At 54.4% G+C, this 23,300-nt stretch overlaps 6 protein-coding genes across 6 annotated transcripts; 3 read left to right on the top strand and 3 right to left on the bottom strand.

Annotated features, from left to right (window-relative positions):
• Nucleotides 1-422: 422 nt before the first annotated feature.
• Nucleotides 423-1,820, bottom strand: A1O7_03779 (uncharacterized protein; the record flags this gene model as incomplete). The annotated part of the gene is made up of 1 exon (XM_007757796.1): nucleotides 423-1,820. The coding sequence occupies one exon, from the start codon at nucleotides 1,818-1,820 to the stop codon at nucleotides 423-425; it is 1,398 nt and encodes a 465-aa protein (XP_007755986.1).
• A 409-nt stretch (nucleotides 1,821-2,229) lies between these two features.
• A1O7_03778 (DnaJ like subfamily C member 3) lies at nucleotides 2,230-3,825 on the top strand (the record flags this gene model as incomplete). Its single annotated transcript, XM_007757795.1, has 1 exon — nucleotides 2,230-3,825. One exon carries the CDS (start codon nucleotides 2,230-2,232, stop codon nucleotides 3,823-3,825), a length of 1,596 nt encoding a protein of 531 aa, XP_007755985.1.
• Nucleotides 3,826-6,136: 2,311 nt separating this feature from the next.
• A1O7_03777 (uncharacterized protein) lies at nucleotides 6,137-8,983 on the bottom strand (the record flags this gene model as incomplete). The annotated part of the gene is made up of 1 exon (XM_007757794.1): nucleotides 6,137-8,983. One exon carries the CDS (start codon nucleotides 8,981-8,983, stop codon nucleotides 6,137-6,139), a length of 2,847 nt encoding a protein of 948 aa, XP_007755984.1.
• A 2,506-nt stretch (nucleotides 8,984-11,489) lies between these two features.
• Nucleotides 11,490-13,617, top strand: A1O7_03776 (uncharacterized protein; the record flags this gene model as incomplete). Its single annotated transcript, XM_007757793.1, has 2 exons — nucleotides 11,490-12,668; nucleotides 12,784-13,617. 2 exons carry the CDS (start codon nucleotides 11,490-11,492, stop codon nucleotides 13,615-13,617), a joined length of 2,013 nt encoding a protein of 670 aa, XP_007755983.1.
• Nucleotides 13,618-14,978: 1,361 nt separating this feature from the next.
• A1O7_03775 (uncharacterized protein) lies at nucleotides 14,979-19,106 on the bottom strand (the record flags this gene model as incomplete). Its single annotated transcript, XM_007757792.1, has 1 exon — nucleotides 14,979-19,106. The coding sequence occupies one exon, from the start codon at nucleotides 19,104-19,106 to the stop codon at nucleotides 14,979-14,981; it is 4,128 nt and encodes a 1,375-aa protein (XP_007755982.1).
• An 879-nt stretch (nucleotides 19,107-19,985) lies between these two features.
• Nucleotides 19,986-23,039, top strand: A1O7_03774 (uncharacterized protein; the record flags this gene model as incomplete). The annotated part of the gene is made up of 3 exons (XM_007757791.1): nucleotides 19,986-20,052; nucleotides 20,109-20,252; nucleotides 20,308-23,039. 3 exons carry the CDS (start codon nucleotides 19,986-19,988, stop codon nucleotides 23,037-23,039), a joined length of 2,943 nt encoding a protein of 980 aa, XP_007755981.1.
• Nucleotides 23,040-23,300: the final 261 nt, after the last annotated feature.

The raw sequence follows: 23,300 nt of genomic DNA, 5'->3' as shown, positions 1-23,300 counted from the left end.
TATCGTCACACTACGCTCAGAAAGGTGATCGCCTTGTTGATCGAATGCTGAAAACAAAACAAACGGCGCAGATCCCAACATCTATTGGGGATAGGATTCAGACCTTGTGCCATGGCCCATCTCTCCCCGTCACACTTCCCCGTCCTGCGGTTGCAGAACCAGCAAGTTCTCAAACCCATTGCACGGGCTCGACGGATGTCGGTGGTGATGCGGACTTCATCGCCCCCAATCCCGCACTACTACCGCGTACGATACTGTGGTATACTGGGCGTCCATGAGCTCGTTCAGAATCTCCCATGATGCTGATGAACCAGGCAGCGCTTCGTACTTCGAAACTCCGCCAGCTTCCCTAGCAGACACGAAATCCGCTGCAAGAATCTTGATATTCTGTATTCACAGTGGTGCGAACAATGATTGCATCCTCAGGCGTCGCTCTCTTCTGCAGAAGAGCCTTTTCCGCTTTGCTCCGAGTCGGCGAGATCACTCAAAGCCCACTCGCCCAAGAATCCTTCCTCTTTAACCGGACTGACCAGGTCGACCCCGTTCTTCTCCGCCCACTCCACCACTTTGGAGCGATGGACGATCATCGTGGCCAATTCGTCGGAGTCGGCTTCGGCGACTGGAGCCTGAGACGCTGCGGCGGTACCGTTCGCCTCACTCGGCAATGTCTTGGTGTGTGTTCGCCTCGGCAGCATCAACTTACAGATCCCCATTTCCGTGAGGGCAGCAACGACATCCTCAGCCAACATGCCAGTTCGATCACCAATCTCCTTGACCGTCATCTCTTCCTTTTTCGGCTGGACGGTTTTTCTGCTCCTACCGTTGGCGGTATCAAACACTCTTCTCGCATCGGCGTCGGCACTCTGACCCATGATGAATCGGGCAATGCGTTCGGACCAGAACCTCAGGTATGATTTCCTACCCATGGTGCTCAAGGGCTTCTCAGGGCCTCCAATCACTCCGCCTTCCCACTCCCATCCGCTGAGCTTGTAAGACACAGCCATCAGCAACTGGCCCAGTTGACGGTGCTGGAAGGGAGGGAAGATCAAGATGCATGCTAGATTGTTGGCATCCCAAGAGAGGTTTTCTTTTGAGAAAAACCCAAGTACGCGAGTCTGATAAAGAATGTCATCTTCGTCGCCTGCGTTTGTAGATGAGCTCCGAGTCCGGCCCCGTGTCTTTGCCGGTGCCGGAGACGGCGTGTGCGCCTGCTTGGTATACGTCAAGACGTAGTATTTGAAGCCGCCCGTATCAAAGAAGACGCTCTTCTGCTCGAGGAACAATTTGCCAAACAGCGACAGGTTCTGGCAGTACAATTTCTCCTTTTCGCCTTCGATTTCCCAGACGGCGTAGCCTTCCCATTCGTAGACTTTGAAAGCCGATTCCGGCACTGGTTGGTTGGGTTCTTGGCCCGACGCGCGCAGGAGGCGGTGGTGAGCGAGGTGCTGGGGCAAGTGTTGCTGAACAGGCGTGTAACGGAAACAACGCGGACAGACGTAGAGGACAGGGCACACCGGTTCTTCTGCTCTCAGCGAGCTGTGTTGTCCGCTGTGGTGTCCGTGAAGCCCATGGCCATAGCCATGGCCGTTTCTCGATTCCGAACCCGAGGTGACTGAGCCATTTCCCAGTCCAGCTTGCTGAAGGATAATGTTGTCCGGATAAGGCGAGTAATACCATGCATCAAAGAGCAGATCCCCCAATACCACTTGATGGATGTTGCGATTAAGAACCTTCAACGAGGCTCGGCGCGAACGGTGCGGTGAGCCTTCTGGGAGGACGGCGGTGGACGTCATCGTTGCTTTGTCTATGGCTGAGGGCATTGTGATGGAATCATGGTCAAAGGGAAGATGCGCATCTTTGGGCAAGATTTGTTATGGTCATGTCAGCGAACCCCGTTCACGTTGAGTTCACTTGGCCCTGAGCCCGAAGTCAGTCAGTCAGTCAGTCAGTCAGTCAGTCCGTCAGTCCTGGCCGGTGTTGAGTTGTCGACGTGGATCGCCGTCATCAGCCAATCATTGTCGGCTGTGGCGTGGCTCAGAAAAGGCCAGAATGTTGAATTGACTTGAATTCACATTCTTACCGACGACGAAGTGACAGCGACGCCCCGCATCTCGTCTCACGCTCTTTGTTCCCTTGATTCTTCTTCTTCACATCTGTATACTACCGCAGTAGATTTCTTTGTGTCCTTCTGTAAAACACCTGCGTGGGCGACTGCCTTGCTATGCAACCATGATTCTTGGGATCCAGCGACTCGGCCTTCTGACCCTGTTAGGCCTCTGTCTCGGTTCTCTTTGTGCCATCGAAGCCCTCGAGATCCCCTCCGATGCGTCAGCGTCGTCCTTGATTGCGTCCGGGAAGGCCGCCCGAGCCCGCGGAGCCAACAGCGACGCCCTCGTCTACTTTGATGCGGCCATCTCCAAAGACTCCTCCGACTACCTCACTCATTTCCAACGAGGCATTACCTATCTGTCCTTGGGACGGAATGCGCAGGCCAGCGCAGACTTCGACCATGTATTAAAATTAAAACCCGGGTTTGAGGGGGCACTGTTGCAGAGAGCGAAGATCAGAGCGAAGAACGCGGATTGGGCCGCGGCCAAGGCGGATTACAGTGCATTGGGGGATAGAGGTCTGGCGGATTTGGCACAACTAGAGGAAGCCGAGGGTGCCGCATACCTCGCGGCCGAAGCAGAGAAGAGACAAGACTGGGAGACGTGCATTAATCAGGCTGGGATAGCCATCATGACCGCGGGCACGGCCCTCTCTCTACGGCAACTACGTGCACGATGCCGACTCGAACGTGGTGAAGTGCAGGAGGCTCTCAGCGATCTGCAGCATGTCCTGCAAATTCACCCAGGCCATGTTGAACCCCATCTGCAAATATCGGCCATGTTATTCTACAGCCTGGGAGACACGAAACTGGGGCTGGACCAGATCAAGAAATGCTTGCATTCCGACCCGGACTCGAAGCCGTGCAAGAAGCTCTTCCGAGAAGAAAAGACCATCTTAAAGCAAGTCGATGAGGTCCAGGTGCTGTTTGACGGGAAGCAGTTCAACTCTGCGACCAAGTTGTTGGTGGGCAAGGGCACTGCCGATGAAGCTGGTTTACTATCCGATCTCAAATCCAATATTGAGTCGCACCGGTCCACAGGAAATATTCATGCCAAAGCACCCTCCAACTTGTACACCCACATGCTCGAGAAGACCTGCGAGGCGTACATGACGATGAACAACCTGGCCAAGGCCGGCAAATACTGCCCCGAGGTGCTGCGCATCGACTCCAACTCCCTTCAGGGCCTTCTGTACCAAGCTCAAAAACAGATGGACGCCGAGGAGTACGATGCCGCCATCGCCACGCTCAACACAGCGAGAGACAATCACCCGGAAAGCCAAAACGCAATCAACTCAAAACTGCATGAAGCGCAGGTGGCCTTGAAGAGGAGCAAGAACAAGGACTACTACAAGATTCTCGGAGTGTCGCGCGACGCCGACGAAGCGACGATCAAGAAGGCCTATCGCACAGCCACGAAGAACTATCATCCAGACAAGGCTGCCGCCAAGGGGGTTCCGAAGGAGGAAGCCGAGAAGAAAATGACGGCTGTCAACGAGGCGTACGAAGTGCTCAGCGACCCCGAGTTGAAAGCCAAGTTCGACAACGGGGAAGACCCGAACGATCCCATGGCCAGGCAAGGAGGGAATCCTTTCCAGGGGAGTCCCTTTGGGCAAGGTGGCCAGCAATTTTTCTTCCAGCAAGGCGGTGGTGGTGGGCAACGACAGTTCAAGTTCTCGACAGGGGGAAATCCGTTTGGCGGGTTCCCTTTCGGATAGCCGCAAGATATCTGGTCTGTTTCACGACCTTGTGTATCATGCATGTGCCTTGGTTTTTACGAATTGATACCCCATGTCTCTGAAGATTTAGCCGTTTCTCGTGCTCTTTCGCAATTATACTTTTTGATTGCAAGCCACCTCGGCGGCAAGATTTGCCATAGTACCAAAGGCGGAAAGCACCTCTCCCTTTGGGGTGCCAGCCTTGACACGAGTCGACCTCCTCTGCGATAGCGATGCGTGTCTCATGCGGACCGGCCATATCCCTATCACAGCCTGTCAAAGTCTCTCTGCGCGACCGTTGAGCCCAATATAACAACGGCAGTAGAAGTCCACAGCGAGAAGTTCAACCTCGCCAGGCTTGAGTGCACAAACATCCTAAAGACTCACGTATGGTGCCAGTGTCATGCCTAGCCCATGGGGTAACTCATGCAATAACATCACCGAACAGCCTGAGTTAGATCATTCAAGTCTTCGAGCTGGTGGAGCTATGTAGACAGTCCTCCTGAAACAGTAAGAACACCACGGAAAGGTCTTCCTGCATAGGGGGTACTGGAGTATGCATGGTGCAGCTTTCGACTAGCCCAGCCCAGCCTGCGTCCCCCTGCACGATCTTGATCAACCCGGGGATGGATTTGCGTCTAACTGCCTGGGAGAATACAGTCGCTCGGTAGTCGGGACGCCGGCGTTGTGTACCTCGTACCTCGTAGTCCACACTTGACTAATTACTGCAGATTTGCGCTCTTGTCAAACAGGGCTGAACGCCTCGCCTCGTCTCTCCCGCCAATGAGGCACGAGATGCAGATATGAGTACGCTAGTAGCTTGACGGGTGGTGAAACGCTCGACACCAGCTGTTTCTGATGTACGTTAGTACTCCGTAGTAAGCGACGTCAATTCAAAAGGGACGAGAATAATGAACGTACCTGTGTGTGGCAGCGCGGCGGGAGACACGAGTACTTGCAGCGACTTTCATATGCCGGACAATATGCCGGACATTCCGCCCAGGCTTCATGGTCCATGATACTACTCCGTACCGCGAGGACAGTTTCCCCCGTCGACCTTCTGCTGGTGGCGGGCTTCACATGAGCCAGGCGTGCCAGGTTCACGACGACCAGCGCCCATCTCATCACGGACTCACCAAAGCGCTGCCGCTCATGCCACAGGCCCGGACCTTCGCTGTTGCGTCTTCTCCTCGACCTGCAGGAATGCAATGCTAGAAAGGGAAATACTCTACTCCGTATCTCAGGCATCCCCTGGACCGACGACAAGGGTTCACTCCAGCGAAACTCCCGCCCGTGCCGCCCATGTGGCCTTGTCCTTGCTGCAGGAGTCGAGTCATGAGAACTTAGGGTTTGAGACAAAGACATTGACATTGACATTGACGCTTGCCTGTCATAGTTGGGGCTCGCTATAATTACACCACACGTCTCATTGTATAGGATGTGCTCGTCAAAGGGTCATTCTCGGATGTTTGCTATTCCGTGTACTTGCGAGTTCCGATGTCGAGGGACTCGGGGACAGTCCTCAGACGAAGTTTCAGCGTAGTTGGCAGTGTTGAGAACGAGTGGAGGGACGATCTCCTGCCGCTCGTGCTGTGCTGCGTTGTGCGAGACTGCGATTTGCCACCACTGGTTGCACGAGGACTACTGTCATGTTGTGAAAATCGAGGCCGCTATGCAAGGTTGAGGTCTGCCAGTGTCGTGGTAATTGGTGAAACTATACAGTAGACAGGAGAACCGAGCTGGTCTTCTTGACAGCTCGCCCTCGGGCTCTCGTCTTACGTCGGCGGGTGCTGCTCTGCTCTGTTCTGTTCGTGTACGCAGGCGCTTGGGACCTTACCACAAGGCTCTCGTGTGACCGGAAAAGACTGTGTCCCCTCCTCACTAGTCATCACGAGCGGCTTGATCGCCTGCCTGATGACTGGGCGCATGGGACAACCACGACATATGTGGGCTCTGGACAACGATCCACGAAGTCTCCCTTCGCTTGTGTGTAGAACATGCTTCGTCAACACCATTTGACTGGATTGGATTCTGCCTATCGGGGGTCAGGCCTATGTCTTCTCTCTGTTCAACGGCCGTCACACGTCTCATTCGTTCCCGTCATCTCACTCATCACCTCATCTCTGGTATGCGCAAAGTTTCTCCACCGTAAGAATACAAATGATACAGGCAGTGTGGTGCCATGTAATACAATCGCTATGCAATGCAATGTAGTCAAGGGTTAACCTCGTAATATCGTTAATCGTACAAAAGTGCATCTTCATCTCTGTGCAGTAACCTCTTCTCTGTCTTCCTTCTTCAGACCGCGTCCTCACTCTACCGACTCGGGGGGGCGACCACTAGGTACCGCAGTTGTTGTACTCCAAGTGGAACCTGACGTGCTCTGAGCTATCCGATCACAACACGCTGCAGCTCTGAGAGTCAGCATGGACAGCTGGGCCAGACTACTGTCAGCTCCGGTCTCGATATCGTCAAGCGGATGGAAAAGTGAGCCCACTGCTTTGCGCTCGCTTCTAGCTGGCTTCAACGTGTTGTCATCCGAGTCCGATGGTTCGGCCGGCAAAGTCGGTCCGCAAGTTTCTTGGTGTGCTCGTGTCAGGACGGCATGCTCGTCAGACGCATGCGGACTGGTGACATAATGTGTTCGATGATGGGTCTCTGGCGATGTTGGCGGAGAACTGAAGCTTCGAGCCTTGCGCTTCCCGTCTGGCGGCTTCTCTGGCAACGGCTGAATGCGGACAACCTTGTTGTCCCCATCGTTGAGCTTGTAATGTCGCCGGCCGTCACTAACATCTGACTCTGTAGCAAGACTGTTTCGTCGGGAACGTCTTCTTTCATCGGCCTCGCGCAACATCTCTGCTGGTCCCTTGACGAGAGCACCTCCCACTGCGAGCATGATCGCTACGCTGAATTTGCCCCAGAGGAACAGCGAGCGACCCCAACCGTCTTTTGGTTCTTTGGCAGCTGCAGAGGCCGAAGGAGATGATTCGTCAGGCCGGCTTCCTGACTCACCGCTGGCCCCAGTCATTGGTGGAAGGGCATCCTGTGTGGCTCTTGTGCGGAGTTCGCTCGCCGGAGGATCGTTGACGTGGGAATAGCAATGCTGATGCGCGATGCTTTCTCCATCATATCTTTCCCAATTCCAATCCAAATAGCCCGATGGCGGCCTCCGGTGACCAATGAACAATCCCAGCACCCACCAGCTCAATTTCCCAAACACCGGCCAGTTTGAGCGCCAGGCATTGGCTATGACACGTCGTGCCAGAGCCAGAGGGTCTCGCTTGAAGCCTTGAACGTAGGAGGTGTACCGTGACACAGTCGCATAAACCGTCTGGATAGTCAAAGCCGCCAAGGGTCTTGTCCCTACTCCGCGATGCTGTAGTATCTCAAGCGGATTGCGTGCGCGTGCCGTGCCCTGTCTGTCGCGATGGACGGAGTGCCTATTGAGCGGATTGCTGGTATTCACTTTCGAGCTAGAGGTTGCCGTTTCTAAGTCCTGGCAATCGATGGTGCGACGGTCGCCATTCGTGTACATATCATTTGTACAGTTGGTGTTTGCCTGGTAGGCTTCGAGACTCGAGCTAGTCTTCCGTCGCTGTCGAGGAGGTAATGGAGAGTCAGGGAATGCATTATATGACGAGCATCCATGCACACCAGTCCGATGCCGCGAGAACAATGGCCGTGGAACTTCAACATTTTCGCTAAGCTCAAGCGAGCCCGGTGCGTCAATCTTTGAGTCGCCTTCCGCGATGCCCGAATAAGAAGAGATAGTCTTCCACACCCAGGAATCAATTCCAGGATGTGAATGAGGCCCAATAGGGCTTGGGTCATGTTTAATTGGCAAAAGGTCGGTATTCCGTGTCGGACTTTCGTATTGTGCTGATTGATTGGAGAAGGAAAGCTTGGTCAAAGTCTCTTCCAGTTCACCCAGCGGGAACTTGTTTGCGTCTTCGGCAAAGACCTCGTCCAAGCTCTGGAAAGCAGGGCCAGGCCGACCAATGATCGGATCGGGACTCGAACAGGTTGCCCCGTCATATCCATCCAAAGCCGGCTGCTCAATCCGTGTCACACGATATGCATTTTTCTGAGAGTTGGAGTGAAGAGGTACAGGGTGGTTTGGTGATGCAAAGGGCGAAGTCGCAGGGAGGTTGCCACTGTCAGCGGTAAAGGTCGGTAGGAGCAGAGGCTTGAGTTGCGTCGATCCAGGCATGAACTTTCGAGGTCTTCGCTTCGACGGATGTTGTAGGATGGTTTGTGACCTGCTTTCAGCCCGAGTATGAACCCCAGCATCCATGCTTGGACTAGTTGACGCATGCGAGGCCAAAGTTGATCGCCTTGAACCAGTGCCACTAGCCATGGGTTGACAGGACTCGCCGAGCCCCGAGTCAATTGATTGTGCATCGTCGAGATCTCCTGGACTTAAAGCCAACGGCGATGAAGGAATCTGTGCTCCAAAGTAGTCAGAGGTGGCGATCGCAGGGGAAACCAGTATGGACTGTGGTCGGCTCTGTGGTTGACATGTGCGTATCCCTGGAGACGAAGGAACTCTTGGGATGATCAACGACATAGGACGGGCGCTTCGTCTTCTGGGAGTGGCAAGCTCAATAGCGGGCTGAATTTTTGTCGGTGACAATGCGAGGAGCTGGGTCAAAACCTCGTTGCGCTTGGTCATGTCGCGGTTGGTGGCTTCGAGACTGAGCTTTTCATCTTCCAACTTTTCGATCCTGGCTTTCAGGGAGTCCAGAGCGGTTTGATCCAACCTCTTCTCTTGACAATCATATTCGAGATCATGGATAACGGATTGCTTGAGTTCGACGTCGTCCTCCAGATCCTTAATCTTCCGCTTAAGCTTGAGCTCTGTTTCGGTAGACTGTTCGACGGCTTGGTGCAGTTCGTACTCGAAAGCAGCTTTGGTAGACTCGAGCTCCTTCTTAAGTCGCTGAATCTCTTCTTTAGCCTTCTTTAACTTGTCCTTCCATGGCAGATGGGAGGTGGGGGAGACCATGGCGTCTTTAACCGTCTGTAGTTCATTTTCGATGTGGTCAATGTAATCATCCGGATTGAACGCGGGTCTCGCCAAAGACGGCTTGCGGCTCAGTGTCCGGCGCTTGCCAGGCGACGGTCTCTGGATGTTGAGCGAGACTTCCCTGAGGCCCATGGTAGGCGAATTACCTCGTCCAGAGTCAGAAAAAGAGGGCGTGTGAATCTCGCTGGAAGCGTCCTGGTAGACCGAAGTCGGATTTGAATGCTTGCCGGGCGAGTCCCCAAAAACCGGAATGGCAGCGCGCCTTTTCAGTCCGCGTATACGATACGTGTTGCTATTGGAGATCTCGTTCAGGATGGCTGACTCTGTAGAAACATTGCTCAATTCTTCCGCCTTCGTCTGAACCCTGTCATTCTCGTCCCTCCTGTTCAACCGGGAAGAAGGAAAGTAGGTGGATTCGTGCTCGATGGACCGGTTCAGCTGAGGAAATCCGCCGTTGATGCCGTTAACAGATAGTGACTGTGCTGAGAACCTTGCATGACGAGTGTGCAAAAGCCGCTGTTGGTGGGTGTGTGGAGCCGACTTCGGAGTTGTATTGTTAGGCTGCAAGTCGCGCAAGGATGGGGGAATCGACCGGGACCGCGAATGGAGGCTGTAGGCAGGTGAGGGAGGATGGCCGTGAGCGTCGTCCATGAGGAATTATGTTGTCATGGAACCCTGACGCCGATGGAATGGTAAGGCATGCTATTGGTCTTGGAACCCGGGTTGGCGAACAGGTGAGGGAGGCTTGCTACCAATGAGATTCACACGATAAATTGGCCAATCTGGACATTCCAAGCCTCGTCCTGCGAGATCTGGTGCAATACGGCGCTCAGAGAGCAAAGGAATGCGAGAAGAGAAGTGAAAGAGCCTATGTCTACTCAGCCCAAGTCGAAGAGAAGAGAAGCGTGGGAGCAGGAAAAGAATGAGTTCAGCACAAGTGAGCGCAAGCGGGAGCAGCTGTTTACTTCTTCCTGATGCAGGCGAGTTGCATGGAGAATCTTACCCGAATTGTTCGCGAAGTTCGTTAGAACGCACGTCGAGCCAATGGGCGCAGGCTGCACTTTTATTAGGCTCGCTAGGGCAGCTGTGGAGACCGGCTGACTCGCAGGTCGGCCGAGGCACAGACCGGCAGCAGTGCATGGTCACGTGATCATCCACATCACCTTCGTCACTCTCTCTTACTCCCACCTCACCTCAACCTCTCCGCCAGGCGTCGTCCGACATACTCTTGTTCCTGATTATGTTCCAGCCTGCGCTTCATGGGTACGCACAGAACCATCAAGCACGGCACACGGCTTCGAATGTCCCCTTTCGCCAGATTCGATGCTTATGCGAGCCATGTTGCTTTGTCTAGACATTGCGCTACAAGCTAGTCGCTATTCACCCCTCAACAATGGCTTCATTGTCACACCAGTGAATCTATTTTCCCCTCTTTATTGTCGCTCGCCATTCTGCAAAGCTCCAGCCCAAAGTTCTTCACTGTCTCAACAATCACTATTCATAAACGAGCACAAAGATGTTTTGCCCATTGTCAGTTATTTTCGGATGTGCTCATCAGAACGTAGGTCCATATACACCCAGCTATGGGCGTTTGCTCTTGACTCGGTCAACCATATACCCCCTTCTCCTTCGTCTTCGTCAGTAAGAATCTTGTTCCACATATCTCTATCCACACGATTGTGTAAGTCCGTCTTTCAAAGTGCAAATGTGCAAAGTTCTTGAATACCGATACACTGAGTGTAGGAAGCCCAGAAGTAAGTGTCCCAAACCCCAGGTTCTGTCTTTTCGTCTAGCTGTGGGGGACACTGACTTGGGCGACTATAGATGCCGGGCCTGATTATGATGAATTTGCCCCTGGAAATCTCTGTGATGGTAGGAGACAACGCGTTCTCAAGGCTCCGTGCCTCATTCAAGTCTGCGCAAGGCATGAGGGTGGTGTGGCCCGGTACCATATTGAGGGTGGTGAGGTGGCCAACCTCAAATGCAATCCGACCGTCGAGATCGTCTACATCAGAAGCAAATGCCGCCACTGTGGCGCCGACAATGCCGGTCGCTACGACGTCCATGCTGACAAGAATAACCGGATCATGCGCAAACCCAAACTGCTCATCCGCACCGGCGCGGACACCTCGTTTCGGCCCATGGACGATTACACCGTACATGTGCCCTCGATCCCGTGGAAAGACCCTTCTTTTCGTATGCCTAATTGGAATCCTACAAGTCCTCGACAAAATGCCCTCGACGACCAGGAGCTTGTCAGTCCTTTCACTGTGAAAGAATGCCAAAAACCAACTGGCATAGTAAGTTCCCCTATCCCGGACAAGTTTGATCGTTTTGGCTTTTAGAACTGTCCCTATCATGACACTGACTTGCTGAGGAAAAATAGATAAACCGCTGGGATGGGCCCGAAGACTGGGTGGATGCCGACTTGCGGCCTACAGACCTTCTCCAAAACCATTACGACGAAATCGGCGACCACCCAAGTTGTAAAGTTGACCGGTTTTTCTATCACCACAGGACCCTTGAATTCCATCAATACCGTCACCCAGTTGTACCGCAAGCCGAGCCTCAAGCCGACTCGCGGTTGCCACAAGATGGAACGTCGCAACCGGTTGATTCTGGAGGAGCATCGCAACCCATGGACTCCAGGTCGGAGGAGGCCCAGAGAGAGCCGCGCGCTGATGAGACCCAGGAAGCATCGCAGGTCATTGGCCCAGCTACAGGTGGAGGTGCAGAGCCACCACCTTCACCGCCACGACAGCCATCTGGCAGCTCCGATATCCAAGGCCGAAGGGAAAATCGATTGTCCAATAGCTCTAGCGAGTCCGAAGAAAGCTCTACTTCCTCGCCCCGAGACCGTTCAGACAGCCCAGGGAGGGCAGCAACAGAATTGCACGAAGCCACACAACAAGCACCAGCTCAACAGCCTGCACCGCAGGAAATGGCACAGGCAGGCGGACCTCAAGCTGAAGCCGAAACTCGCAACGTCCAGCGCTACAGACCTTTCATGGGTAATGGCGACGGACTGGAATTTATCCACGACGTGTGGGCTGAGACTAATGTCAATGGGCGCCTTTTGGTTCTTGGAAGAGTACAGCATAGTACTGAATTCGCATGGCGTTGGGTAGACGACCGGACCGCGCCTCAATTCTCTCTGGCGCAGTGGGAAACGCTGCTCGGCTACTCCATCATCTATCATCATGGGGAGGTTGCCGAACTCCGAGAGACAATCCGTGAGGATCGTCTGGAAGAATTTCGACGGATTGCAGCCCGAGATGAGCTACGAGCCATGTTCGACTGTGCTGCCTACCCAGCCCTGCCAGATGATGAGTTGGACCAGCTCTTGGAGCGCTCCAACTGGAACGCGCAAATCGTCTACGACGCGTGGCAAGACTGCCTTAAGCCCATCCCTTCTGTGGAGGTTGATGATGCCCCAAGCAATCAAGATGCCTATGCAGAGCAGACCGTGGCTCATGGCGATTCTGGCTCCGGTGCAGACGGCAGAACATCACTACAAGCCCAACGCACACCGATACGGTCTTTGGAACACTCAGCATCACCATCAGCTACTCGTACAACAACTGTTGACCCCGATCTACAGGTTCTCCTTGAGCGTAATACGGGTATGCCAGCACATATACAAGAGCTGATGGACCGCGAGCTACGGCAAAGGGACGAAGAGGCCGAACGACAGCGACTTCAGCGTGAACGCCGAGGGGATCCTCAAAGCGTAGACGAGGAGGACCTCGTAGAAATTGGCGGCACCGAAAATGAAGGTCAAACAAAAGCCAATGGTGGCGGCCGAACGGAAAGACTGGTAAGTCATGCCCTGATTGACGATCCTCCCGCGTTTGCTTTGTCAAGCGTTTGGCACACCATTGGGGCCGTGTACGTGCCATCATTTGCACAGACTGTAGCTAACAAAAGAACAGGATAAACGAGAAGCGGAACGAGTACGCCGCAAACAGTCACTCGAAGACCGACAACGTCAAGAAGAGGTGGAGGAATCCGAGCGCGCCCGACAAGAGAGCATCCGGGATTATGTACGCCAGCAGCGCGAACATGAGTTTCTCGAGAGCCGCAAGGCAGCTGAACGTGAACGACTCGAACGAGACCGCGCAGTTCGACGCCTGGCCGGAAAGTATGACGACCAAGAGAATGGAGTCGCCGCCAGTGCTGGAGACCTGTCGGCCGATGAAGGCCAGCAAACAGGCGAGGTCACTGGTGAGGAGCCAGCTCAAGAAGAAGAACAGCAACCAGACGGGGTTGCCGGAGTGGAACCACCACAAGAGGAAGAGCAACAACCAGACAACGTCGTCGACGAGGAACCACCTCGAGAAGAAGAAGAAGAGGAGCAGCAACCTGCACCTCGCGTCAAAAGGAGGAAGGGTAACGACGGCCGAGCCGTACCACCACCACCAGTTCAAATCCGCACGAGACCCCATACTCGAAGCATGGGCCCACCAACCGAGAGTGCCCACCACATGCGCCTACGACCCAGGCCGAGACCGACAGCCTCATCGTCTGCGGCTGCTCTCAGAGGGTCCGGCAACGCTCCGGCGCCTTCGAGGCGAGGCCGTGGCCGCGGCCGTGCTGGCAGATCAGGCGCTGGCACAGGCACAACAAGAAGCAGAGCCAGTGGTAGAAAGACAAGCACCAGGACCACGACCACGACCAAGACCAAGGATAAACCTCGAAGCAAGAACGGTGTGCTGAAGAAGGCCAAGACGGCCAAGAAGTCGACCACTACCACGCGCCGGACCTGACCTGGCATAATTACCAGCCTGGTGGAACCCATGAGGTGCCACGATAGCGGTCGACAATGCAGTGTTCTGCAACAACGGCAAGTGAGGCACGCTGGTGGAGATGCACTGAAGTGATGAGAGACGCCATGAAGCAGTGTCCGACGCGATTCTTGACTGTGTATCTCACTGACGCTGCTGCTCAGTGTGCGGATTGACACCCTGTAAGTATGTCCCAAGGACGATCTAAGAACTGTACATGACGAGACATGACATATGTGACATGGAGTGAGTAGCATGAGATTGGGTATCGGATAGGTCCTCGACGGATATGTTCATAAGGCAACTGGGACAAAATGAATGTACCCATGAGAAACAGGCAATTTACAATGCAGGAGAATAAATAGGTGTTCTTCATACTGTCTGTACATTTGAAAAGTCGGAAACAGGATATCTAGGTACGAATACCGGTTGATAATTACCTAGGTAGTATCTTGCTTTGCACAAGATCCTTACAGTAGATAGACGAAATAGCAGAGAGACAAAACCGTGAATGCATAGGTATGACACAAGATGTGAATGGTACTGTACGCCCTAGGGGGGGGAATACTGCCACAGAGCGGATGAGGACTGATGTTTTCACCCTCTACGGTCGTCAACTTGCCATAATATTCTCAAGCTCTGTCGATTCTCAAGCTCTGCCGGTCGTTGAGCATCTCCTCGAGTGGCCCTGCAGCTGAGGCTCTCCGCATTGAAGCCGCTATGTAAAAGCTGGTTCCGTATTCCGTTCACGAATCTGGACTCCGCCGCCCCGATATCCTTGACATGTATTTTTCATCGTGGCGCCGTGCAAGCCTGCAGATAGATTATGCTACCAAAGTCTGGTCCGTAACGCACTAGAAACCTCCCAAGACCAGTCAATCGACGGGGGACGCACATTCAATCAGTAACGCCAATTGTGAGGGCGCCAAACTCCAGTCGTCCCCGATTCCGAAACCAGATCCTACTCTGAGAGCTCCCTGTTGCACCACGAATCCATCCAGCAGGGAGAAGTGCATTCGAAAGTTCATTAAAACAAACGCAAAAGGGTATCTCGTAAGCACCAATGAACCAAAATGCAAATATCAAAAAAGCAGCTGTTCACAGCTGGCTAAAGAGTCGAAGGAAGGTAGCGCAAATTGCAGCTGTCGTGGCGTCGTCCGATGACCTGTGCGGGTTGGCACGTCCTGGCGAGTCGCCACAGAGCTGGAGGACCTGAATTCTGTAAAAGTGCAGTGTCGGTGAAGTGGGAAGCTGGCTTTGGACCGCCAGACATGGGTCGTAGATGTCGTGAGGTGGTCTGCAGCCATGACGAACTGGTTGTGGTGAGCAAGATCACATCCAGATCAGTCGTCATCGTCGTCGAGAACGATAAAGGGCGGTGCTGCAGGTGCAATGGTCAGGCCTGGCGCCGCCGGCGCAGGTGGAGCAGGGGTTCCTGGGTTAGATGCGTTCGAGGCTGGCGCGCTTCTACCTTCGTCCTTCGATGCCTCTTCCAGCCTGGGCTCCCAAGTACCATCAGCTCTGACAAGAATTGCCTTGGTCTTGGTGAGAAGCTGCCCATCCTCCTCCAAGATCCTGCGAACACCCAATAGGAATCCGTCAACGACTAGCATTGGAGGTCGACAATCGCTCTTGCAGATCGGACAGAGCCATTTGTCAGGACTTGACATACCGCTATCCTTGGTCCGGCCTGTGCGACTCGACAGAAAAACCTCGAGGTCAAAACATTGTGGATGCCTGCACTCTGACCCTCTGACAGGGATTGCCCATATGACAGAGGTGAAGGGATCCATGAGGTCAATGCTCATCTCCCGGTGAATCGCCACTTCATCGTCATCCTCTGCGCTGTTCGCCCAGGATTTTATGATGGTAGCAAGAGCATCTGCGGCGGGAATCCGTGGCGGCATTCGGAGCAGCGTCTGATAGTCTGCTATGCAGATGATCTCCACTACCATCAGGAATTTCACCTCCGCCTCTTGGGGGCTGAAAATGGCGGCAATCACTATCTCATTATCGCCTTCCCTGACCATCTCTGTTATGTCTGTAGCAAGATCTGCGCCGTGGTGCGCTTTCCGCCGGAAGTCGACCCCGTGATGTTCGTTAATAGAGACAGAGAGACACTTTGGCCATCTGGTCGGTTGGGTACAGAACTCTGATAGTGTAGGCCGGGACCCTCCTTCTTCCTCAGCAAGGACGATTGCCTTCAACCTGAACTGCACATTTCCATTGGCCACTATGCGTTGTGGAATCAAATATTCCCCCAAGGCAGGCAGAGGCGTCGTCCTCCTCGACCATACTTGTTGGGGAATGTGCATGTTCCATCGAATCAGACCAGAGTCTCTGGTAATGACTTCAGGTAGCTCAATAATATTTTCCACATACTGATAGTAGCGAGCATCGGATTCATTGCCGTCCGGGTCGATCTTCTTACGGTACTCGGGGCTGCGGAGCCCAGCTTGATGAAGCGCGAAGTGGTCGGGATTCGGCACTGCCATTTGAGCCAAAATGAAATTCGGATCAGGATGGAAAAAAGGGAGGCCCTGTTGAGGGACTGCAGGCTGTTGCGGCTGTTCAAATTGTGGGATTGCACTCTGCGCTGCTCTTGCAGCTGGCAACGTTGGGGGGTTCATTTGATATGAATCATTCAAAGAAGTTTCCGGGCGGGCAGTCGGCCGAGACGGGATACTGACAGGCGTGCGCATTGAATCTGATCTTGCAGGTGCATGTACATTCCTCGATGTGGGCGGGCTTGAGAGCTGCTGGGCACTCGGAGGCACTTGCATCGCGGGAGTCCCCGAAGAGCCACGAGAGTGGGCTGGCGTACGCATAGCTGGGCGTTGCTGGAGATTTGGAGCTTGAAGCGACTGTACCATTGCGGAATACTGCTGATATCTGACCGAAGGTACGGCTTCCTGGGTGGTAGCCTGCTGTTGGCCTGCGACGTTGCTTACCAGCTGCGGTCCCTGAGCGTGTTGCTGCTGAGTCGAAGCTGCAAACGTTGGGTTGGTGCTGGCGATATACTGCTGGGTATGCGCGGTTGGCTCGCCAGGACTCAGAATTCCCAGACCACGTTGCTGATTGCGACGCAGGTTGTGCGCCACCACCCTGGCCCGAAAAACCGCAATTTCTTCTTGTGCATTCTGCAGTTGGATCTCTGGTAACCAAGAGCCGTCTGGAATCCTGGTGCCATTCCATCGAACACGAAACTCAGTCCTCCCATCGCGCTGGCGCTCATCTAAGATCGTTAAGCCACGCCAACCCGGTCGGCTTGACGGAGGAAGGCCCGCGGGTTCCATGGGTGCTATCTCGGGCGTGCCCGGATTGATCTTGCTGGCGTGGTTAGGCAGCGCTTGGCCAGGATTGCTGCCATTCCAGTTCTGACTCCAGACCTGTGAGTGGGGGTGGGAGTAAGTAATCTGGGGTGGTCCAGGAAAATTCGATGATATGTTGCCCGGGCTATGCGCCCAGGAGGTTGCAAGGGGCTGTGAGCGAAGGACCGTCGGGGAGGAGTGCTGTAGCGGATTCGGAGGATGTGGCGGCTGGGTGCTGAACCGAATCGGCGAAGAGGAGGTCGGGAAGAAATGACCTGGTCGCAATAGGGAATCTGAGGGTCGCGAGATAAACTGAGGAGGTGCAACTGGCGCTGGATGTGACGGTTGAGGGAGGCCCGGAATATTGACAGGCGTGTCTGGGGGTCCAGCGACGGGGCTATTTGCGATGTACATCTGAGCAGAATTGAGACTTTGATCGCCGCTAATCGGTGGCTGGGCACTGGCTGGCGGCAATGTCCTGCCTGCATTCCTCGCAGCCTCCTCGTACTGCTTGAGCTGTTGAGCATATGCGTGGGTCCAACGGCTGACGATGGGCCCCAGTTGAGCACCATGGTACGCATTCAGCTCAGCAATACTTATGGCTGAACCGTCCGGATTGTCTAATTCGTTTGAAAACAGCGACAAAGCCTGCGGCAGCCAGGCCTGGTCGTTATAAGTCTGACGCAGAATGGAACGAAAAAGCGCCTTTTGTAGGGCGGGTGACGGCAGCTTCAAAGAGAATTTGAACTCGGCCGGACAGGGCGGGCATTTTCTACGCAATGCGGAATCGCGTAGAGTAAAGAAGCCGGTACCCAAGTGGAAGAGAAAACAGCGCACCTCCTCGAGCAGCGCCGCGAATTGCCGGCTCCTGTCTTGAAGCAATGCCTCTGGGGCTTGAGGAAACGTCAAGAAGACTTGGAACACCCCTGAAGTCAAATACTGCTTGGGACCCAAAACTTGCTCCAGAACTTGCATGCCTTTGAAATGCAGTTCGGTGAAATGTAGCTGACCAAGGATGCCGTGTTGCCCGGCTGACCAGAGACAGTAGAGGTTATGAGCGAGGAGGAAGAAGCGATCATTCTCACGGCAGGCGTCGCGCATCATCTCAACGCGACGGCTATCAATGGCAACTGTGGGATCGATCGTGGGCGGAGCAGCTTCAATCTCTCCTAGCGCCGACTCGAACCTTTCAATGAGAGTAGCCATGTTGGAGGTTACGGGAGAGTCTTGAGGCGTTGGTAGTTGCAATTGAAGCTCGAGGACGTCCGCACTGAGTCTCCCGCGCGTTCTTCGCTCCTCAGACAGTCTCGCATCAGCCACGCGCTTTCCGCGGCTACCAGAGTGGCCTCCGTCGGCCGGAGGGGTAGCGCCAATAGGAGCGAAGTCACTTCGAGTGGAAGTATTCAGCAGGGCTGCTCTGCTGGTGGGGGAGGCGCGTTGCGTGCTGCTCGGCCTAAAGAGGTCGACGTTTTGGTTAGATGCATTTGTCGGAGGTATGTCTGGAAGCAAGATGTGTTCTGGAGACTGCGAGGTGAATAAAGGCTCGACGTCGTCACCAACAAGCGCCACCATCTCTGCCGCGACGTTGTCTTCCGCATCCGCACCTGAAGTTGTATTTGGATTCGCGGCCAATGGCTGTACTGCTACCGCGTGTGGGTTATCTGATCCAGGCACTCTCGACATGCCCTCCATCTCAGTGTCGCTAAATATAGGGCCATCTAGGCTAACGGAATTGAGAGCAGGCACAGCCTGTGCCTGGTGTGCATCGGCTGTTTGCTTGTTCGTGGCTGTTGACGGTCTCTCCAGACTGTGTAGTGTGTCCTGCTGCCGTGCATTTTCGTCCTCAATCGTAGACGACGCAAGTCGCGATTGCCTTGTAAAGTCGAGGGAAGCATGTGACGGGGTCGCAGCCGCAATGGTGGGAGATTCATCTGAAGGTCCCGCTGGTAGAGTGGTCTGGAGTCTCTGAGGCTCTGGTCTCTTGCGTGTTGGATTGCTGTACCGGCGGGCTGGTTGAGGCTGCACGGTCACTCCAATGGCGCCTGCACCGCTCTTGACCATCCACGACCTGGGGGCAGTGCCCAAAAACAAGTTGCTTGTAGCATTGGAGGACTGAACAGCAGCGGCACTTAGGGCGAAATCTTCACTGTGGCCTGGCATGCTTGACAATACTCAAGCCATGCTCAGATTCCAACGTGGCAGAGGCGGTAGCGAATGCAGGTGGTTGATTGGAGTATCCCCGAATATTTCCTTCGCCAGGGTCAGAAAGAATGCGCATCGAACAATGAAGAACAGATGTTGATTGACTCACGCGACAAGGTAACATGGCATGGCTTCTCCGGGGCTGCGTGTGTCGCCCCGCGCACGATTGTCCGTGACTGTCGTTGTGTTAGATGGCGGCGATAGAGACAGACAGGGTGGGATCAGAGTCGGCGGGACGAGCCAAACGTCCTCTGAAGAAGTCTAGTACGAGTACGGGTATCATCGAGTTGTGGAGTGTAGCGCAGCGCAGCGCTGCGGCTCAAGCGTAAGGGTCATGGCTGCGGGGAAGACGAGCGCCATGACGGCCAGTCGCCCACCAGTAATACGCGTTGCACGTGGTCGGCCAGGAGTCGGCCGTTGAGGTCCGCCTGCGCTGCAGCGTCTCGTTGTCACTGTCTCTTCCCATGGCGTGTTGGGTATGAGGAAAAGTAGGAAACACACTCGTTCAAGAAGCAGTCTGGCGCGGACTGTGTTATGAAAGAGTAAAATTACTGGGTCTCCATGTCACCGCCGCGTCGCTTGTCATGACACCTCGACTCCGCTTCTGACAGCGACACTCCCGAGCAGTAATCTTCCTCCTCTTGTGCGACAGTGTTGACCGACCTTTGCATCATATTTCAACCTCCCCCCTGTCCTTCACCCTGTCACTCTCCTGAAAGGGCCCTCTCTATCATGCAGGTTTCTGTCACGGCGCGTCCAGTCGATCTGCCGACGAAACAGTTGCAATTTCTGGGCTAGTCGCTTGTCGCGCTTGGGTTTACGAAACGGTGACTGAAGATGTCGGTCTCTTTGCAACAGCGGCCAAAGGCTGCTCCACAGCCCGGTGATATCTTGGTTGCCATCCGTGCGTTCACTCTGCCGTCACCTGGGGTGCGTGGATGCTGAGCTGACTGGCTTTAGATGACTTCGACGCGAGAAGTGCAGATGAATTGACGCTTCGCAAGACGGATCAGATCGAGTTGGTCGAAATGGACGAAGGCTTTGGGGACGGCTGGTATTTGGGCAAGCATCTTGGTCAAGGGACGATGGGTCTCTTTCCGGGGGGTAGGTCATTTGTCTGGTCCATGATTCTACCAGCTACCACTCACACACTCAACAGTCTATACCGCAAAACTCCCGCCGCACTTCAGCCCTGTAGGTGCGACAGCTGTCAGAAGCCCTGAGCCCTCTCCAAGTCTTTCCGCCTACACATCACCAAAACCTGAGCCAGTCAAACCTGCCACCCCAACAAGTCCAACAATGGAGAGCTCAACCCACCGGACAGTCGCCTCATCCCCACATCAACACTCTAGCCTGCCTTTGCGAAATTCCGTACCACCCTCTCCAACTACTCATGTCCACCGCAGCATTGGGCAAGCTCTTTCAAGCAGACAAAACGGGGAAGAGAGTCCAGTAATGAATGAGACGTTGAGCGTCATAAATGAACACATCACAGATTTGAGCACTCCACGTCAAAGCCTGGCTCCGCCCGACCATCTAGGCGAGGACACGGGGAGCGAGTACAGTAGCCACTTTGATAGGAGTCCATATATCGCCGGCCCGGAAACCGACAGTGAGGAGAACGCTCAACTCACGGAAGCAGATGTCAGGTTATGGGACGCGAAAGAGACTGCCGAGTATCTAAGAGGCCTTGGAATCGATCCAAAGCATTGCGACATCTTCGAAGAGCAGGAGATTACGGGCGATGTCTTGTTGGACATGGACCAGTCGTTCATTCACATGAAGGACTTTGACTTTGGTCTCATGGGTCGCCGCCTGAAGACGTGGCACAAGATCAGAGACTTCCAGAATCAGCTTCGTGGTGGGAAGGATTCGAGGAAGAGCAGCCTGAAGAATAATGGGTCAAATGAAGATGTTGCCCGAAGTCAAGTCCGTGGCACTACTCTCCTACCCCGGATACCCAGTTTGATGGAAGAACCCGGCCTTTCAATTCGACCCTCACAGCACCCTCACCCTTACGTTCACGTACAGTCAATCTCTCCTGTCACAGAACATCCAATGACTCCGTCCTCGTTCGCTCGATCTCAGCTCCAAGGAAGCACACCCCCTTCACCGTGGAGAGCTTCCTTGGCAACAGATAGTCCGACTCGACCGTCCGCTTCCTTAATCCGAGATACACACCATTCCCGCCGCCATTCATCAATCGAGTATGCAAGCCCCAGCGTCCAGGAGCCATCCGCAGCACACAAGAAAAATGCGTCGTTTGACAGAGACTGGTCCATGAGCAACGCTACCACCGCGAACACCAGTGGTAGCGCCCCGTCACTGAAGCTGAACATCAGCAATCAACCACCGAGCATTGATTTGTCTGTGGATGATGGCGAGAATTCGACCGCCGAGCTTGATCGTGGCTACTTCAGCGGTAATGAGCTTGACAACAGAAAAGCCCGTAATCTGCTGAGGAAGCGAGGAGGCGCGGAGAGTGCTGGCCACTCCCGCCAATCAAGCGCGATGGACGACTCAACCAAGACTAGCCTTGGAATGAAACGACATACTCGACTCAGCAGCGTTGATTCGATCAGGGAGAGAGCACTCGTAGCCATCTCTCCAGCGGCGAAAGCCTATCACAGCCGCTCCTACAAGGGTCGATTCCGCTCTGCAAGTGCCCGGAATTTGACCCCCATCAGGTCTCCTATACCACAGTCCCCTACCGTCACCAATCTTGAAGAGGATAGATTGTCGGCACTATCTTCGCCACAGCTCGTAAATGGATCAACGTCTCCAGTGGTGTCAAACCCGGCTAGTTTGACTTCCTCATCAAAGGCCCGGAAACTGCTGGGTATCCGAGCAGCATCTGAGGCCGTAACAGGAAATGAGAAGGACGCAGCAGCGAGTTCATCGAACATAATATCTGACACACTGAAGGAAAGCCCGGTTGCCTCACCATCAGGATCCCAGACTCCTTCAGCGACATCGCGAAGCTTTGACATGGACCACACCGATACCTCCTCGAAAGGCACAACCGAACAGCTCGGGCCACTACTGCATACCAAGATGCCAGTACGAACGAATCCTAAGACCAAACGCCAGACGAGCGCCTACACTAAAGGGCTGTTGCAAATCTCACCCACCGACGCACGCAAAAGCTGTGATTATTCTGGCTGGATGAAGAAAAGGTCGTCGGGCATCGTGGCACAATGGAAGCCCAGGCTTTTCGTCCTCCGAGGACGTCGCTTGTCATACTATTACTCGGAAACCGACACCGAGGAAAAAGGCATCATCGACATCTCCGGGCATAAAGTGCTGGGTACGGCCGCCGACCCCATTACCTCGCTCTCTACCGTCATGACGGGAAAATCCGCCCCGTCCGTCAAATCCGCTGGGACGTCCAGTGAGACCTCTCCAAACGTTGCACGGGGTTCCCCAAGCGGCGCACCTTTCTACTTCAAGCTTGTGCCCCCCAAAGCAGGCTCGTCTAGAGCTGTCCAATTCACGAAACCGACAGTCCATGTTTTTCAAGTGGACAATATCACAGAGGGACGGAAATGGATGGCCGAGATCCTGAAAGCCACCATTGAGCACGATCTGACTAGTTTCGAGACCACAAACCGGCAAAAGACCATCAGCTTAGCCAAGGCCCGGGCGCGGAAAGAACGGCCTCCAGCTCTGAAGGGCACGGAGGAGCAAGACGAGGCCGGCCAGCTGGCCGAGCTTCCGGAACAGCGAACGCCTCCTCTCGAGAAGCACGAGGCAGAGACAGGCTTGAACATCCAGGGCCTGGATTTCAACGACTCGGATTTGAATCTTCAACTGGGGACTGGGTCCGCGGATGTAAACACTACAGCTTTTCAGGATGATGCAGCGCGGGAAAATAAAGACATGACGACCTAGGGGAAAGAGACACCCTTCTGATACTACATATAATCGGTCTTGGGGTAATACATAATACTGTCCACTGGCTTTCCCTTCCCGATAGTACAGTGTAGCTACTTGTTCCTCGGCCCCTGTACAAAAGGGGTAGCATGTCGTATCTGGGGCGCTAGGCTGGGAGCGCAGTGACAGAAAAGGGGCTTCAGGGGTTCTGCCAATGCTAGCGGCCGATAGTCAGCCAATCAAGCGTCTACGGCGCCGCTAGCGGGGCGGCCACGTGAG

Source organism: Cladophialophora yegresii (genome assembly GCF_000585515.1).
Source record: "Cladophialophora yegresii CBS 114405 chromosome Unknown aczIN-supercont1.3, whole genome shotgun sequence".
NCBI classification, from domain to species: Eukaryota; Fungi; Ascomycota; class Eurotiomycetes; order Chaetothyriales; family Herpotrichiellaceae; genus Cladophialophora; species Cladophialophora yegresii.
The sequence above is the reverse complement of the archived record's forward strand: the minus strand, read 5'-3'. Positions and strand labels throughout refer to the sequence as shown.